At 34.2% G+C, this 20,294-nt stretch overlaps 1 protein-coding gene across 1 annotated transcript; it reads left to right on the top strand.

Annotated features, from left to right (window-relative positions):
* Positions 1-6,845: 6,845 nt before the first annotated feature.
* Positions 6,846-8,818, top strand: LOC139491503 (medium-chain fatty-acid--CoA ligase-like). Its single transcript, XM_071279235.1, has one exon. It carries the CDS (start codon positions 6,897-6,899, stop codon positions 8,610-8,612), a length of 1,716 nt encoding a protein of 571 aa, XP_071135336.1. The 5' UTR covers positions 6,846-6,896; the 3' UTR covers positions 8,613-8,818.
* The last annotated feature ends 11,476 nt before the right edge of the window (positions 8,819-20,294 follow it).

Genomic DNA, 20,294 nt, shown 5'->3' with positions numbered 1-20,294 from the left:
TTCAAACGGACCTGACGATGAAATAAGATCAACCGTTTTAGACAGGACATATGTTTCATCCTTTTTAATATCCACGGGGCATTTCAGTTCCCCGACAGAAGAAAAAATAGAGGACGAAGTGAGGATTGACGTTGATCAATTCAAAGAAAGAGAAACATACACAAAATTATTTTCAAACGGACCTGAAGATGAAATGACATCAAAGGTTTCCGACAAAACAGATGTTTCATCATTTTTAATATCCATGGAGCGTTTCAGTACTCCGACAGATGAGAAGTTGGAGGATAAAGTGAGAATTGACTTTGATCAATTCAGAGAAAGAGAAACATACACAACATCTCCTGAGTCAGAGGAACAATTTTGTGAACGGTTACCCTGTTCTAGTAATCGATGTTCATGTGATCACTTTTGCCTTCTGTTTGGTGATTGTTGTCAAATTATATATAAAGAATTCTTTCATGCTTACATTGATCAAGATATTGTTGAAATAGCACTCAATACAACTGATGCCTTTCAAAGTTTAGGATATGACAATTCCAAAACGAAAGAAGCTGAAATGTTTGCTGAATATGGAAACTGTCACAATGTTGCAATTGGATGGCCCGAATATATGGTTGTAGACCATTGTCCGCAGGATTTTGATAACTATTTCATACTGACAAAATGTCTAGACATTGACCTCTGGGATATACCAGTATTTATTATTTTTTCACGAGACAGTCAGATAACGTTTCGTAACTTATTTTGCGCATATTGCCATGGTTACACGATCACCGATGTATCTTTCTGGAAAGCCTCTCTTCATTGTCCAGAAGGTACAAATGTTACTCAGTTAGAAAAAGAGGAATGTTATGTTAAAAAATTCCCACCTTTAAGTGGGCCAATACCTCACACCTGTTCTCACGAACAGTATGTCACATGCAAAGATAACAAATCGCAAAGACCTGTTGCCGATGCCGATGTTTTATGCTCTGCTTACGTCGAGCCAGTAAACGTTTATGATACAACATACAAAAACCAACATTGTTTTGTCTGCTATGACGTCAATATGACAGACATCATCTTTGACTGTGAATACAAGGGAGGGTTGCACCCATTTGATAAAAGACCAAATTATCCAGGACTGGATATTTTTTTTGCATATGATAAAAGTGGTTTAGCACCAGAACAATTGGGAAATCTTTTTAAAATCAATTGCGCTGAAGGTAAAATCTTTGACTTCATCTCCATGTCATGTCAGCAAATTATCTGTCCTAAGGGATACGAACTAACAAAATCCAGGTGTTTGTCAAAAACTTCTGTACTTACAGCAAATAATATTCCGGTAAGTTCGACCTTTCGATTGGGAATCGTGGTTAACACGTCTATTGTTCCAGACAATGAAGTATCAGCTGTTTTTGAAATATTTTTTCAACTTGCTGAAAATGCTATTGAGAAAATAAAGCAGTTAGTTCCAAACATAGAAGTACAAAAAATTAAGACTAAATTTAAAGATAAAATTTACATTCGGTTTAGTTTAAGAAGTGCAGTTAGTTTTTATAACATCACAGAAGATCTTAAAAAACTCGAAGTTGAAAGTAGTTCATACATAAAAGTTTCATTGGAAAATTTTGACAATGGCACATCCTTAGTTGGATGTCAGAATTCTACTTTAGTCCAACTTTCAAATATAGATGTAGATTTTGACGAAACACACAACCGTGTTATAGGAATACTTCCGAATAAGGAAGCAATTGATTTATTTTACACTTGGTTTTCGATATCTCTATTTGACAATGAGGTAGAATCTTTAGCATACTGTGGAAAGATTAATGAACCATTGCCATGTTCTCGATATCTTAAATATACATCTAATACATTTGAAATTTCAAATGATACTATAACCATATTTGGTCAAAAGACCGAAACTGACAACTATTTCATTCAAAATGAAACTCTATTTCTGTGTGCAGAGAACACATCTACACCAATCACGTGTTCAACGTTAATTACATATAACAATGATGAATTCGTTTATTCAAATGGCACCCTAGTAGTTCCAGGACACAAAACAGTTGAATCAACACAATTCTTTATTCGAAACAATACGTTGTACGTTTGTCAGAAAGATATTGGCTCTTCTATTAATAATTTGATTAACACAATTACAGATGCCTGTTTGATTGTATCCCTTATATCTCTTGTGATAATGATCACGTGCCACATGTCTATTAAGGGCTTGAGAAATTTACATGGTAAGAATATTGTCAACTTTTCAGTGTGTTTATTTTTGGCTCAAGGGATTTTCCTTGTTTGTAGGTATGTCAATGTGCCACACAAAATTCTTCCCTTTGTTTCACTTTGTGAACATTTTGTTTGGTTATGCGTCTTTAGTTGGACTGTTGTTATTTCGACTGATATCGCCAAACGAATGATTAACATGTCGGGAAACATAAGTCAGGACAAAAAAGCTGAAGTAAAGCGACACAATAGATACCGTTTATTTGCCTTTGCTCTTCCATTTGTTATTGTAGTTGTATGTGGGGTTTTAGACTACCAGATGAATTATATAGGGTACGGAAAAGATGGCGGTTCATGCTGGATATCTAAACCGGAAGGGAAATTGTTCTTTCATACCATCCCGGTAAGTGTGGCTCTCGCTTATAGTCTTGTTTGCTTCTTGCTAATATCAATCCAAATAGAATTAGCAAGGAGATCATCGTCTATAGCTACAGTTAATAACAAGAACAGGATAACGTGTGGGGTTTACTTCAAGTTGTGTTCTATTCTAGGGTTATCATGGATAATTGGTATTATTTCATCAAATGTGGACGCTATTGCTTTATCGTACGTAAATGGTATTATAAATGGACTTCAGGGTTTCTTCTTGACGGTGGCATCTCTATGTAACAGACGCGTGCTGCATATGATCCGTAATGGGAAACATTCTGCAAAAAGATCAGAATCTCGGACTACGAAAACTAATAACACGACAATGTAAGTTATGGGAGGGTTTGGTGACTGTACACATGTTTAACCTCGCCATGCGTATGTGTCTTTCCTAAGTCAGGAACCTGTTATTCAGTGATTTCCATTTGTTGTTGTACATTATATCTGTTTTTCGTTTATTATTTTGTACATAAACAGGCAGTTAGTTTTCTCGTTTGAATTGTTAGACATTTGTCATTTCGAGATCTTTTATAGCTATCTTTGCGGTCTGAGATTTGCTTATTTGCTGACATGTGGTGACATTAAGTTGCTAACCTCTACGTCAGAACTGTTGTCTTATTGGCAATCATATCACATCTTCCTTAGTTATATACAGAAAAGAAGATGTGGTATGATTTCCAATGAGAAAACTCTACACTACAGACCGAACAGCTTTAAACAATGAACAAAGCCAATACCACACAGTCATCTATAAAAGGCCCCGAAATCACAATAATATATTTTGTTTTCAATTTCATAATTTCATAGTTACAATGTATCAGCGTATAAGATAGTATATTAGTATTGTAAGGTGGTTGCCACATTAAATAAATGTATATCCACATGTTCTCTTATTATTATTTTTTTTTATGATTTTGTTTGTCAATAGATAAGACAATAAACTAACTCAACCAAAACACGTGTCTTTGTTTATGCCATTCGCTTGTGGATGCCATTGTTATGACTTGTCTCAAGTACATTGGTCACTGTTATAGTAAACCACAAACCTTGTATTGCGTTAATGACTCATAACATTACTATAGCAACAACCGTAAACTATATTTTATTTTATTTTTATGACAACTACATGAAATTCGATCCCGAAAGTCGCTGGTAAGATAAATTCGTTCACGGTTTGTTTGTGAATTATTAAAACGATATGTTCGGTCTCTCGTTTCGTATTGAATTTACTTTGATCAATAATCTCTATTGCAAAATTACACCCATAAGGGTCAAGCAATAAAAACTAACAGAGCTACTTATAGATAATCGTTGATCATCTCAACTAGATTGATTTTCTCGCTTAAGCCGGGACAGTGAAAGCGAGAAAACAATCGAGTTGAGATAACCGATAATCTGTTTATCGCTATTTTACCTATGACGACGTTGTCAATTTCATGTCAATTTCATTAGCAACGCCACGTGCCTCCTTAGTTTCTAGCGATAATTTTCCATCTCAAGCGAGTAACAAAAAAAGATCAAGGGAAAAATGCACAAAATAGCGATAAAATTATATACAATACAGTGCAATACAATACAAAATAACATATTTTCGGTGTTGACATGAATATCAGTTATATGGTCACTTTTATAAACTCAATATTTGAAAAAGTATGAAAAAGTAGGAATTATTCGAAATACTAAGAATAATCTTATCACATGCAAAGATTACCGTAGATGTATTTGGCACAACTTTTTGGAATTTTGGGTCCTCAATGCTCTTCAACTTTTTACTTGTTTGGCTTTCTAATTAATTTTGATCTGAGCGTCACTGATGAGTCTTATGTAGACCAAACGCGCATCTGGTGTATCAAATTATAAACCTTTGATAACTTGTTAAGGTTCAATTTACAAATTTATGTAAAAAACACAATCATAAACTTGTCTGACATGGGTTTAATTTACTGACACCGTATATATCGCAATAGATCAATATATAGCTCACCGTGTAACTGGTTATACAGCTTGATGAAAAAGTAGCCTGTTGGATCTGGATTGATGCAGCTGGATCTGAAAACAAACTTAGAGTGAGGAATAAAATACATCACTAAGTTTATAAGTCACTCATCTCGAAAAATTGTCATTTTTATAAATTTCCTGCTTACAAAACTTTCTACAACAGTTAAAATGATCAGATTACGCCTTTGGGACGGATACTGGTAACTTTAAAAGCGCCGGAGTACCACAACTTGGAGACTTAAAACAACACATATCTATTTTTTTTAAGTTCTTCTTTACTGTTTTGTTCCTGATTATTCTCTTACATAATTTGTTTTGGCTCAAATCTCTCAATTCATTATTTTTTGTTTATTTTACTCTATTCTGTAAAACCCATCCACACCCAAATTATAGTGGTCGTTAAACATTTCTATCATTAATCAGAGACTAGTGCTATTAAACTCTGTGCAGTTAGTCTCAGCATTAATGTATAATTAAGAACATTATTCGATACATTGGATCAAATAAAAACTCATACGAAGTGTATTAAGTGCTGTAATTAAAAATATCATGTTTCATTTATAATCTAATTAATATGATAACTCATGACTTCAATATTCACTGGTATATATAATAATGGTGATAATGACGATAGATGCCTGTTAACCGTCTACAGGCAAATTAAATGCATTTTGAGGACGAGTACATGTAACTGGATCCCTGTTGTGTTCACTCGCCATTCGCCACAACTCGCCGATTTCGTACCTCATCTAAAGAGAGTAGTGGAGTCAACCGAGGATTGCCGATTGCACTTATCGCTGATGAAATGGCGTGGCAGTTTAGAGTACATGTTAATGTGATATGAATATGATTCATGTTGTGTACTAGATCGACACGTAGAAAAACAAAATCAGAAATCTATATTTTTAGAAGACAGGACTATTGCGATTATTTTGCACTAGTAGTGAGCATCTGAAAATCAAGTAACTTTTACATGTCTGCTTTTTCTTGGAGATTCACTAGATTTTACAAATATGTGATTCATTTACGACTGTGGTTTTTTTTTTATCACATCTTCAATATATACTTTTACTTGATTCAGATGTCTTAGATGCCTAGCATGCATGATAGGTTTAAGTCTTCGTCAATCTAATCTAATCTAAATTTCTCGCCCTTATGACACATTATGAAGTTTGAAATATTGGCCCATTCCACCGGATCATACCCACCACTCATTGCATATGTCCCCCCTCCCACCCCCCCCACCCCCCAAAAAAAAAACGAAAAAAAGAGATTTTACTCTTGCTTTTCGTCGCCTTTATTTTTCTTTTTTCTCAGTGTCTCAATCATGTTTTTGAATAAACGCATGACCAAATTTACTATACATCAATTTCGCATTATAAAACAAACAATACCTTCTACCAATCTACTTAATTGATAATTTTTATACATGCTTATTTATACATACTTGGCCAGATTCATCATTTTTGACATTGAAGGTCATATACTGTGTAACAGGTCAGGGGGGTATAGTTATACAACATTTTACTGGTCAAGGATGGCGAATGGGTCATTTAAACCAACAGTAAACATTTCTAAAGATGTTTGTGAGAGAAATCCTTCAGAAAATGGAACAACGCTATAAAAAAATCTCATCTTCATTAAATATAATTCATAAATACTTACACCTGATCAATTGGTTTATCAGATGATCTAGTCAACAACCTCATTATAAAATTAATCTAAATTACTCTCCCCCTTTTTTCATATATAACAAAGCTTGAAATAGTAACTTACTATAGCGGCTAATATCTACCACCCATTCAACAGATACTTACCCGACCAAATCAGGAAAGGATTTTCTCTTGCGATTCGTCCTTCCTACGAAGAAAAAACTGCAATTCAGCTGTCCAAGACTGCATTGAAAAATGCAACCCTTTTTTATCATATTGTGTCAGTTTTGTTATTAAATTTACGAAATGTAGTATACATACAATTTAACATTATTCAAAAAACATATATCATTATCAATAATTGATTTTAGTGGCTTCTCTTCAATTGTTTTGGTACTAGTTATTGTTTACATGTTTATTTATATCTGCCAGCGGAGCGGCAATATTCTTGACATTTAATTTTAGGGTTATATACAGGTCAGTATATCCTTGGTCATAGTATTACAAAACCCTTTACTGGTCAAGTGTGACGAATGGGTCATTTAAACCACCAGTAAATATTATATTCGGAGGTTTGTGAGAGAAATACTTCGGAAAATGGAACAAAGCAATGAAAAACAAAGCTATGCATTTACGGTTGATGCTTCCGAAGTTCCGTATCAAGCTATACCTTATCTGCTAAGAGACAATGTCAAAATATGTCCAGATCGTGAGGCTATTGTTTTCCTTACAACAACAGGGAAAAGAAGTTGCGTTAAATATCAAGAACTTTACGATAGTGCAATATATTTTGCTAAAGGACTTTTAGAGACGGGAATCAAAAGGAACGATGTAGTCGCCATTTCAAACAAAAACTGCGTGGAATGGGCTATCAGTTCATTGGGCGTACAAATGGCAGGCGCAATACCGCTACATTTCTTTTTTAAGCGTTTAGACGGATCAGATTTACTGGAAACACTGCATGGAATACAAAGATGTACAACATTACTTATTGAACCGGGTCATTTGGATAAGAATGTTGACATATGCAAAAATTTGGCGTGTAGCTTTCAACCGGAAGTAAGCAGCTCTATATCAAGTAAGTTATTGGTTGATTTATACCAGATATTGTTACTTCAACCCTCTGACAACGGGACACGATGCTCTACTGTTGCCGACCTCATAGAAAATGGCAAAGTTTCAAATATTGCGCTTCCTTTAATATCACCTGATGATATTGCTGCAATATTTCTCACCTCTGGTAGTACTGGAATCCCAAAGGCAGTTCCGCACACTCATTTATCGCTGATTCGCAGTTTGTATGATTTTGGAAACTACATGGATCTAGAACCAGGAACTAGATATTACAATGATCGACCTTTTAGCTGGCTTGGTGGCTACCCTGGTGTATACATGGTTCACCAGTCCACGCGAGTTACTGCAAGTGATATCATGGCATTAAAAAGCATTGACGAAATAAACTGTTTTACCACAAAAGCGCTTGAAGCAGAAAAGTGTACCGTGGCTTTACTGATAACACCATGTTTACATGATATGATGCATAACAAGTTACCACCGTGTAAACAATGGCCAATGAAAGTGATTGCAACTGGAGGATTGCCAGTAGAATCATCTTGTACCAAGGCAGCAGGAGTTATGGCTGACAAGGTTGTTGTGGTGTATGGACTTACCGAGGTTGGATTTGCCTCCACTTTGTCGGTTTCAAATCCAAATGAATTTGAAGATCACTCAATCGGGTATCCGGCACCAGGGGTTGAACTGAAAATAGTAGACGATGACGGGAACATTGTGACAAAGGGCACTTCCGGTGAAATATACTTCCGCAGTAGAGATCGTTTTCAAGGTTACTTGAATAATAAGGAAAAAAGTGTTTTATGTTCAGATAAGGCTGGATGGTATAAGACTGATGATATTGGAATTATGAGAGAAAATGGCAGCTTTGTTGTCACAGGGCGCAAATCAGATATGATGATTATTAGTGGCCTTCTTGTGTCCCCACTTTATGTCGAAAATATTATTAAGAAACACCCTATGGTCGTTGATGCTTACATTTATCCTGTACATAATGATAAAATGTTTCAATGCGCGTATGCTGCGATTGTGGTTGAACCGGAAGGAGCACTCAGTGAAGAAGATTTAAGGAATTATATTGTGCAACAACAAGCGGGAAACCGAGATTCATTTCTTGCAAAACGTTACATTCCAGAACATTTTATCTTCTACAAAGAACTGCCGCACACACATAATGGAAAATTAGATAGAAAAGCTACGGCTTTGATGATTAAATCAACAAAAGGCATCACATCAACATGACATAAATACCTCACAGTTTATTTAGTCAAAATACATTTAATCAGTTGTATCATAGATGGTTGTATATCATTCGTCTCAACTCGGCCGACTCCGTACCCTCATCTAAAATAGAAAGAGAGTTCCGGATTCTACCGAGGATTTCCGAATGACATTGAATCAGTTGTATGTACCAGATGTAATCGAAGCCATTAAATATTACTTTCTTCTTTATGTGCTTTATTTCTTAGCTCACCCGCTCATCATTTAGATTCGTCAATAGAAATTTACAAACATAGCCGTGTTTACCCAAGCCATTTAATGTTTAAATTAGCTCGCCCGGTCATCTATTAGATTCGTCAAAAGAAATTTACATATATAGCCGTGTTTACCCAAGCATTAACTATAAAAAAAACTGTGAACCTTTAAAATTTTTGAGCGTGTATTACAAGTGCTTGAAAAATAGATTAGAAATATATTTTGTGTATCTAAAGATTAAGACTAAGTCTTACTCAACTGACAAAGTTCATTTATTATATTCGTCAAAAGAAAGTAAGTAGACCATAGGGTCAAATGAATAAAAGTGTCATTTATTCTTAAAAGTTTTGCCATTAAAATATGATGATCATGTCATTTTCTTGACAAAGGATGAATGTTTATGAGAAAGATTTAAAAAATTTGATCGAAATTTAATTGCTACTGTATTACACATTTAAAATACTCTTTTTGAAAGTCTTTCATTCATCGATTGAGATGTAAAATAATATCCTCACTTTATAACCATTTCTGTAACGGAAGACAAATAGAGTTGTCTTTCCTATACCAGGAAAACAACAGTGCACACGCTTTTTAGTGGCCATTTGCTCATTGTTGAAGGTCATACGGTGACCTATAGTTGCTAATTTCTGTGTCATTTTGGTCTCTTGTGGAGAGTTGTCTCATTGGCAATCATACCACATCTTCTTTTTTTATATTGACTTAATTTATGTTGATAGTTCTAAATATAAAGCTTACTACAAACATCCCACAAACTTAACATGAACCATGAAGGTGAGGTCAAAGTTAGATGAACCATGCCGGACAGACATGTACCCCTTACTACAGTATCTAAGAAACAAAACAACCATAAACGCTTAAAACATTGACCAATGCAATGAACAATCACGGTATATATGAGGTCAAGTGAAGGGGAGATGGTACCTGCCAGATATCCATATACACCCTACAATCCTTCCATGCAAGAAATACATTTGACCTTTGCTAATAGTTTAAGAATAGAAGACCAAAACACAAAAACTAAACACTGAGCAATGAACCATTTTAATTGTGTGCTTTTCCGTTTTATAGCAGCTTTTCTATAAATCAGGTTTGTCGAACAAAGCGGCATAACTCAGACCGAAATAAATAGTGGTATGCGTGCACGCCAATGAGACAACTCTACATCCAAGAGCGGGCACGAGGTTTAACTGTTATGCTGTTATGGGGCAATTTAATTCTTTGTTATCTGTTATTCTTAAAATATATTTGCTGTTAGCTGTTATTGTCTTACTCATTGTTAGCTGTTATTGGGCTTTTAGTTTTTTTGTTATCTGTTATTGTGTGTTAACTGTTATTGAAAATTGGAATGTTAGCATTTTTTTGACAGCCAATATTCGGTAGAAATTGAAGATCATTAGACATTGGGGTCTACCACTAGTAATATGTTAGTCCCGTATTCGGAGAAGGATTCCATTAACATATACCCATTACAGAAATGAGGTCCAGGACAATTCCAGTATGATATCCAGTATATCTTATGATTATAAATTCCATTTTTTTTGGAACATGTATTTAGAATTATCTTATTTTTTGTATGAGGATAATGTTCCTTGTTTCCCGTACCAACATATCAAATCAGAACAATTATTAATATGACAAAAAGGAAAACATATGGCCAGTAATATCTGACAAGAATCTCAATTAAGGACTAGTTCCTTACAACCAGTTAACCTTTTATATAATATGGTACATTGACTCAGCTCTGTGATTCTTAAAGTTTTCAAAGCAGAACCAAACACAATGTACACTGAAAGTTCCAACCATGTACTGGGTCCCGAAGCAGCACATAACTCATTACAAACAAAGATTTATTTCGTCTTCAAGCCATTGTTCCCCTACTAAACTATGTATTCTACTTACTAGTACACTTGGTCCAATCAATAGCCTGATAAAAAATTGTTCAAATTGAGCCTTTGAAAATAATGGAATAAATTACTTTCGGAGTGTCGAAATTGGTTCGAGGTACTTGATAAATTGCATGGCTTATAATTGGTGCTTTTGATTTTTCTACCCTATATGCTGACCACTTTGCCTCATAGTTTTATTAAGAAAAATTCACATACCTCATTAAATGGGCATTTAGAAAAGTCAGAATGCGAATATATATATTCAAACTCTTTTAGGTCATTTTTTAGTAGCAACAAACACAAGAACTATGTGAATTTAGAGACATATATTTTGTATTATATGTCTCTGGTGAATTGAATACCATAACAGCCCTTGAATTTTTACTAGATATCATTTTTGTCTCTTTGACATATTCCTCATTTCCATTCTCAATTTTATTACACACTATTTAAATTACAAGCATGTGTGAGTTTCTATAACTGTATAAAAATAAATGCTGAAAAAAAGTATTCTATAACAAATAAACAGCTACGCCATGAGCGCATGATACGCCCGTCGCCCTTTTTGAAGTATTCGATAACTTCTTTATGTCATATCAGATATTTATAAAAATTTAAAGCGAGCTTAAGTCAATATATATAAACAATACACCAAAGTTTCATGCGAACTGCTGAAAACATTTTTGAGTTATTGACCGAAAACTGGAAAATACCACCTTTTTTTATGAATAAAACCCCTTAACTTAATAACAGAAAATCTAAAATTAATGAAAATAGAAAGGGCGCTAACAACAATAGCTATAAACAATTCAGCAAAGTTTCATGAGAACTGCTGAAAACGTTTTTGTGTTAATGTCCGAAAACTGGAAAATCCCCCATTTTTAATTAACAAAACCCCTTAACTCGGAAACGTAAAATCTATAAAAATTGAAAGCAGGGCCATAACTAGCCTCTTCAAATAGTGAGGAAAAATGTTTGGCCGAGGGGACTGGGGGCCGCTCAAGACCCCCAGAAGCTCTGAGAAAAATAACGCAAAATCGTGCATTCTGAGCGTTTACCGGACTCTTTCTGACATTGAAACGCAATTAATTTTTAGCTTTTTAACGACAATATTCTGGTCTGAAAGCAAAAACATAGATTCATTGTAATTTAAGACTTTAAGGTTTTATGGACCACATTAAAAGACCGATATGTAGGACAAAGCAAAATACGTAATTCTCATAATCATTAATACTGGATCTGTCTGTCTGTTTTAGTCTTGTATTGTGCTTAGACTTTGGTGATATTTTTTTGACAAGATTGAAATATAGTGACAGTGCAGTATTATGCTTTAAATACTAGTACTTAGTCTGCTCAAGTCGACACTAGGGACCATCTTGACCCTGTTTTACGGTATTAATGATTCTTTTATTGTTGAAGACCCTCCAGCAACTTTGACCAAAATGATTGATCATTAGTATTTTTTTTATTCATTGACTTTGTTTGCGATTAGGTTGTGTGCACATTTACTCCATATTCCTTTACTTCCTGTAAAAGGGTCTGAACATGACTTAATGCAAGTTTAACCCATCAATAGAAATGGTAATATGGCAATACATTATTGCATTTTTTCAAATTATTTGATACCGGAAAATTGGTGACATTACTTTAATTTAAACCATGTCAGCTATCTAGTTTTATCAACCAAAAGAAGCCAGTTGTGAATTCTTTGATATCAAATTCAATTCTCCATGCAGAAACGACCATTTTTTTCTGTGTCTTGTATATTCTTAAAATATTTTTTTCGCACAATATCTAGACATCAGTGGGCATGCAACATTGCAAAACCACACGTTTACAAATGAAAATCAACACTCAGACTATTGTCATAAAGTAGGACAATAAATGAGCAAAAGACAAACCCGGGACACAGAAGTTCAAACAATAGATCATCAACTCTGAAAACTTAAAGTAAAAAAGAAACATGGATCACGAAAAACATGCAGGGGCGACACCAGAGAGTGAAGAGAACTTGCTTCTTGTTAGACACTTTCCGTGAAAACAATTTGATATTAAGACAAAATGAATCTTTTGTTTCATTTTTTTTTTTTTTTGAATTTTCTAACATGAGGCATTTGCCTCATTTGCCTCAATGTAGTTACGGCCCTGGAAAGGGAGCTCATGTCAATAGATAGTAACAATTCACCGAAATTCCTTGCAAATTTGTGAAAGGATTTTTGAGATATTATCAGAAAACTGAAAAAACAAACATTTTTATTGAATAAACCCCATTACGCAGAAACTTAAAATCTGAAATTTATGAAATACGAAGAGGAGCTCACGTCAATAGATATAAACAATTTCCAAAAGTTTTATGCAAATTGGTTAAAGGGTGTTGGAGTCAATATTCGACATAATGGCGACAGACGGACAACAGTATTCCATAAAATGTCCTGTAAACGAGCTTATAAAAATATATTGAGTAGTAAACACATTCTAGATACATAATTTTAAAAACATGTTCATAGAAAATGGAATTCATTACAAAGGATTATACCCGTAATAAGAAATACTGGATTTGTCAAGGTCCCAACTTATTTTTAATATTTCATTTACTGTTATGTGTTTTTGTCCATTTTAATTCCTTGTTATCTATTATAAGCCAAATCAATTTGCTGTTTTGCTGTTATTGGGACCCCCCTTGCCCCCCCCCCCCCCCATCCAAGTCACAACCATTATAGGTTAAGTTCGGCTGCAATAAGTAATTTTATTTCTATGAGTGCTATGATGTATTTCACTTATAGAGACATTTGAATTAAAAAGAGCTTGTTCTTAATGTATAAAAAGGAATATATATATTATATACAAGTTAGTCTTTTAAACATCAACTCAACAATGTTAGATCTGAAAAGTTCGCTTTCGCAAATTGAAAATTCCTAAAATAGCGAAACCACTGAAATATATCGTCTAGACTCTTAACAGTTTTTATAGTATATTTGAAATATCATGAATATGCTAATTTGAAAGAATATAGTTTTTAATTTAAAAGTTAAAATCGAGCAGGATTCGTAATTCCAGCATTTTTTTCTTACTTAATGTATTTTCAAAATGAATATATAAGAGTCCTTTTAATGTCAATTCTCTAACAGCATCAAACAACCGGTTAATATGGCAATGTGCAATAATTGCTTCACATTTGCATTTTCATGTTTTGGAAATTTTGTCAGATTTTCAGAATCCTCTGGTTTTATCCATTTGAATGCCTTAAAAAATTTTGCCTATTGACCCCCATTTTTCTTTTTATAAATTTTTTGCATGTATAATTATAAGCCATTTGTTAAAGTCTATAAAATCTTATTTATTTTTTAATAGTTTTTGAGAACTTTAACCTGTCAACTATGAAAAGTCAAGAGAGAACCTTTTCCCGCCAAAATTTCAAGGGCTAATATTTCGAAAACAAGCACATTGACCTCTATATATTTTTTGCTTTTTTGATTCCTTAATTAAACCCCTATCAATATATACTAGTTTTATGAAAAGCTATTTATTTTTATTTTCAAACTGGGTAGCGAACTTCTTTAATAGTCCAGCAGATAGGTGAATAATTGTGCACTTTGTGTTAAAAGCATAAAATTTGGTAGAAACATAGTTTGGACCGTTCTAAACAAAATTAGATATGGAGGCAAGGTTGATTTGATCCACTTCCGGTTTTATCATCAAAATGGCGGACATGCATTTGATAACTGATTAATGGTTACCCAGCAGATAGGTGAACATTTGTGCACTATGTTTTAAAAGCATAAAATATGGTAGAAACATAGTTTTAACCATTCTTAATAAAATAAGATATGGAGGTAAGCTTGATTTTATCCACTTCCGGTTTTATCATCAAAATGGCGGACATGCATTTAATAACTGATTGATGGTTATTCAAATCTCACAGCTGGTAGCCAAAGTTTGCTGTGTAGACTATAATATTTTTGTGTATTCATGGTTTGAAATAATGTATCATTTCTTTAAAACCCTCGGGGTATTTTATTCAGAAATTTGTCACTTCCGGTAAAAAAATATCACAAGTAAACGTAATTTAGAGACTAAATACATATGTTTGATAAAAAAAAAAAGCAATGTTGTCCTAAAAAAGGTTAAAGATCATTGACCTCTGATATTGTTCGATCAAACATCAGCATAACGAATCGTTCGATTAATTGCGTAATAGTGGTGTCGACATTCAGAGTACTCACCTGGGTTGCGTCCAATATCGTAGCGGCTACAAAGGGCTATAGTAGATGTATGACTATTGAACGTGTATCTAGCCTAGCTGCAACATAGATAATAGATAGCAGCTAGACTAGCTACTCGTTCAGTAGACAAACATCTACGTAGCTGCTACGATATTGGACGCAACCCTGGTCTCTCATAACGGTGTATACTCTTGTGAAACAATTCAATACCATTCATGTATTCCTGTTTTTTTTTCACCTTATTCAGCGATCTATGCCACAGTGTCAAATACAGTGAATGCATGGAAAACAGGCAATACATATGCTTTTTCTTGTCCTAAAAAGTTAGCAAGCTCATGAATTGAAATGTATACGAAGTGGTTTCCAGTCCCAAAGCAACCAATTAATATCAACTGCATTGTCACATGAAACAAGTACTAATACATCTGTTACAACTGTAGCAATGATTCTCATCTCGAAAATGTTTTCATCCATCTGTTTATTTGACAGAAAATGAATGAGCTCTGTTTTGTTTTGATCTACACGTGAGAAGCTCTATCAGTTTCGTGGTTAGCATGTTTGCCTTTGACAACGTCTCCTTGCACTGTCAATCTTTATATTGTCTACAATAGTTACATCTTGTCAATTGTTCTAAAAAGTAAAATCACAAAAATACTGAACTCAGAGGAAAATCAAATCGGAAAGTCCCTTTTCTATTCAACGAACGACGAATAGTATCAACAACTGCTGAGGGAGCTATATCTTTAATTGGTATACAGAACAACAAGTTCGTTGCTGTCTTCAAGAAATTGATTTCCTAACTCTTCTATCACAGAAGCTACATCATGGATAAACGACATTTGAGCTCTTAGTTTCTGCTCATGGTCAGTTGTGTTCGTTCTCTTCAACATGAAATCGATATATGACTGTCCCTCTTGTATTTTTCGCCCCTCTTCTCAAACTGTTTAGCAAGGCTTGCCATTTCTTGTCAAGCTGCCATCCATCTTCGCAGGGTTACTGGGTTATCTGTTAACAGTGCCTCCATCCGACTTAACAACATGTTTATTTCATGTGTTCTGTCAGACAGTGAACCATTATTTCTAAGTGCATATGTTTCTTTAGATGCATGATGACGGATCTTTGGAGATTTAACGTTAAGGATTTGTTTGTAGCTGTTAAATATAAATATCCAAGCAATCGTTGGTGTTTCCTGCTTATAAGAGTCGGTTGTTATATATTGTCCATACAACAACATACTAACAAGAGCTACAGGAGATCTTGGAACATAATTCTCCTCACAGTTCACTGGAAAACTACCGTCAAACCAAAATGTAACAATAAACATGTCGCTGCGAATTATTGTTACTGCTTTATAAATCTGAATTTAGTTTTAGTCAAAGGCATCATCACCTGCTTTCTGAAACGAGGGTTCTATATTATATTTGAAAGCAATTTAATTCTCTCTCTCTCTTGTTTTTATTCCTGAATATCAGGTAAATAAGCCAGCATTAGATATAAGAAGTTGTATGAGTGCCATTGAGACAAATCTCCATCCAATTCAAACATGTAAAAGTCTATTCTTTCATCTTGAATTATGAACTCTTGTCTTCAATGTCAACATCTAGATTCCTTATTTGCCTAGAAAAAACCTGACAACTTTGAATCTTGGTGCTAAATATTCTTTGGTTATGGAATCTTCATTGTAGCTGATGATGTCAGCTAATGCGATTCCATGGCTTATTCGTGCATCTCTTCCTTATTAAGTCTCATCTTCACTAGAGACTTTTGATGCCTGTCAATAAAGATAAGTAAGACATTGGACATGATATTTCGTTTCTTGTACAATGAGGTCCCCAGCACTTAGCTTCTCTAATAAAGTTGTGTACTGAAGCATTTGTACACATTGACCGTGCGGGTGGGTTTCCAGCTCCTATTGCCTGTTTGTTTTTTACATATCATCTGTATCCTTTTGATGTCTTATTTTAGCTCTCTTTAGTTAGATGGCAGGTCTTCTGCCATTTGGCATTGATTTTGTACGTAGTACATGGAAGACCCCTGCCATCATATTGTGTATACAGATGGGTCGTAGACGGTAAACATGGAAGTTGTTTGTATTTAACGAGATTTTCAGCCATAGTAACATATCCGGCACCAATATTGATACACTTTGAGGGTGTAGGGCATTGCAGCTATTCGTCTGTCATATTTTGACAAATTATATATTTAACATTGAGAATAGAAATAGGGAATATATCAAAGAGACAACAAACTGACCAAAGAGCAGACAATAGCCGAATGCCACCAATAAGTGTTCTATGCAGCGAGAAATTCCTGCAACCGGACGTGGTCACCAGCTGGTCCCTATACAAATGGTGTACTTATTCAGAGTAAATGGATGTCACACTAAATTCCAAAGCATATAAATGAACTAAATATAAAAAAGAAGATGTGGTATGATTGCCAATGAGACAACTATCCACAAAAGACCAAAATGAAACAGACATTAACAACTATAGCTCACCGTACAGCCTTCAACAATGAGCAAATCCCACACCGCATAGTGAGCTATTATAAAAGGCCCCGATAAGACAATGTAAAACAATTCAAACGAGAAAACTAACGGCCTTATTTATGTAAAAAAATGAACGAAAAACAATTATGTAACACATAAACAAACGACAACCACTGAATTACAGGCTCCTGACTTGGGACAGGCACATACATAAATAATGTGGCGGGGTTAAACATGTTAGCGGGATCCAAACCCTCCCTCTAACAGTGGTATAACAGTACAACATAAGAACGAACTATAAAACTCAGTTGAAAAAAGGTTAACTCATCAGATGGACAAAAATACAAGTGGACGTGGCCTGGGTACTTATACATCCCGACACAAAAAGACACAATGAACAGATCTGAGAGTACTCGCAGTTATCTGACAGCTAGTTCAAAGCCACTAACAACTAATAAAAAAATCATGCAACTAAGACTAAACTATCAATCCGTACACATCCAACATCCAATGGATTTAGTGTAAAGACGTCATAAACAACCAGAGAAAAACCTGACCTTGTGCAATGCTAAGTTACAGGTATCGACAGATTGTAGTCCAGTCAACCTCTTCAACATTTGGGGACGAACTACCTGGTCTTCGATTATCTGATGCCTCAATAAGTTTAAATCTTTAAGAGCTCATCTTTCAATTGTTATTTAGACTCTTGATTTATCGAAGTGTATGTCTATCTTCATTCAAATATAATAATGAAACAGTAGTGTTCACCATATCAATTGAATTTAAATGATCTGCAAAGAAATAAATACCTGATTCTATTACACCATTCTTCTCACTTTTTGCAAATTAAACATTTTTCTTGAATTTTGACATGAAATTTCGACCGGAAGTTAACCAAACTCATCCAAATTGCTGCTTCAGCAACACTGAAACCCATCTAATACGATGCAGATCAATTAAAACATCAGTTCTTTTAGTTCAAACTAAAAAAATTGAAAGAGAATTAAGAAAAGTTGAAATTTAAACATGCATCCGCCATTTTGGATTTTACCGGAAGTTAACTATATTTCCAGCTTGCCTCCATATCTAAAATTGAACAGTATAGATAGAAGTATGTTTGAGCAAAATTTGGTGCTTTTAACACGAAGTGCACAATTCCTTCATATATTGCACCTATCTGCTGGACTATAAGTCTGACCCTAGAACACTTTTGCATTAAAATAATCAAAATGAAGCAGCTCAAAAAAAGAGTAGCCAAAGTCATAATTTTTCATATCAACCATCACTTGTTTTCTATATATTAAAATCAGTTAAATAAACCAACATTTGAATTAAAAAATAGTGCCAAAATACGAACGATAAGTCTTAAATACAATATATTATATTTTACCATTATCACTTTTTTAAATTAGCAAATGTAAAATAAGGTTACAAAACTTCAGCGCCTTCAATACATTAATTGAAAAAAAAATGACATTAAGTTTTGCTAAAAAAACAAGGGGGGAACTCAATTTGATATCACTATGTGCCATACCACAATTTTCTAGAATATCAATCATTTTTTATTGAAGGTGTTGTACTTTTATGGGATGTTGCTTTTTCAGATCAGCACCATGTATATCTTTTGTACATTAATGTTGAATACAGTAGTTGTTTTGGTAACTTGGTGTGCCAGGAAATAAACTAAAATGCCCATGGGGACTAATAGTCCATCAGCAGCAGTATCTACTCGAAAGATAAAAACTACGCTGGTCGAATTGACTAAAGTAATCCACCTAAAGCGATCACTAGTCTGTCAACGCTGAATTTAGAAGTTCAAAACTAGCTCGTGTGAGATGCTTTCGGAACCTATTTAAATTTAAGATGATGCAATTTTTCCTGCCGGAAGCCGGATGTTCTCCGTTTTTTTCCAACCAATAAAATCTTGCTGTTGCTTTACAGCCAAACATACTGAAAGTGACACTAAATACTTTCAACCAATCAATCTTAAATCAGGAGTAATGAACTAAAATCTTTGAGTGATCTGATAAGCATATGGCAAAATCAGCCTGAAAGAAACGACTTGTAATATTAGAGACTATATATATCCATGTCGGCCAAAACATTTAACCAACAACACTTGAACCATATGATAAACTAATGGTAAAAGATTCCCATTCCACCGACAATACGTCCAATTAAACATGGAGTATGAAGCAATACAGATATCTATAATACGTTGATCTCGACTTAAGTTTTTAAAATATTACCGAGTATATTACTAAGAATAGTATATAATCTTAACTTTAATCATCAGGCAGCATGTTAATACACAGCAGAGAGTCGTAAAACAGACCATCATTTTCGATAAAATCTTTTTTCTACAATTCTAATATTCAAATCGCAAAAGTAACATATTGTAAATACTTCATTTTTCTAGATTCCGCAAAACGTCATCATAACACGTGGAAATTACTAGAGGAATATGATACGTACAAATAAGAAGACCGTTTTTACGCAAAACACTTCTAGTTTAGTTGGATCCATTCCTGATAATACAATTTTCTACATTTCTATTATGTTTATAATTTTATCGACATAAAACGGCCATCACCAAATCTCTTAAGCGCCTTTTTATTTCGACATCTCTGAAAAATACTGCGGTGTACTGTATTTACTTTCATCTACGCCCTTTGCTCTCTTGATATTAGTTGTCTGATTGGAAATTATACCACGTGACATCTCCTTTTATTTATATTAAAATAACTAAAGATATGCGCGTATTCACCGAAATTATGAGATTTAGATAGAAGGAACGTTCCTAGGAAATAGATTAAAGCTTTATATA

The sequence above is a fragment of the Mytilus edulis genome, chromosome 10 (genome assembly GCF_963676685.1).
Source record: "Mytilus edulis chromosome 10, xbMytEdul2.2, whole genome shotgun sequence".
Classification (NCBI taxonomy): Eukaryota; Metazoa; Mollusca; class Bivalvia; order Mytilida; family Mytilidae; genus Mytilus; species Mytilus edulis.
This window is presented reverse-complemented; position numbering and strand designations above follow the sequence as displayed.

Excerpts from the sequence above, each read along its gene's own strand:
- LOC139491503 (XM_071279235.1), top strand. The coding sequence starts at position 6,897 with ATGGAACAAAGCAATGAAAAACAAAGCTATGCATTTACGGTTGATGCT.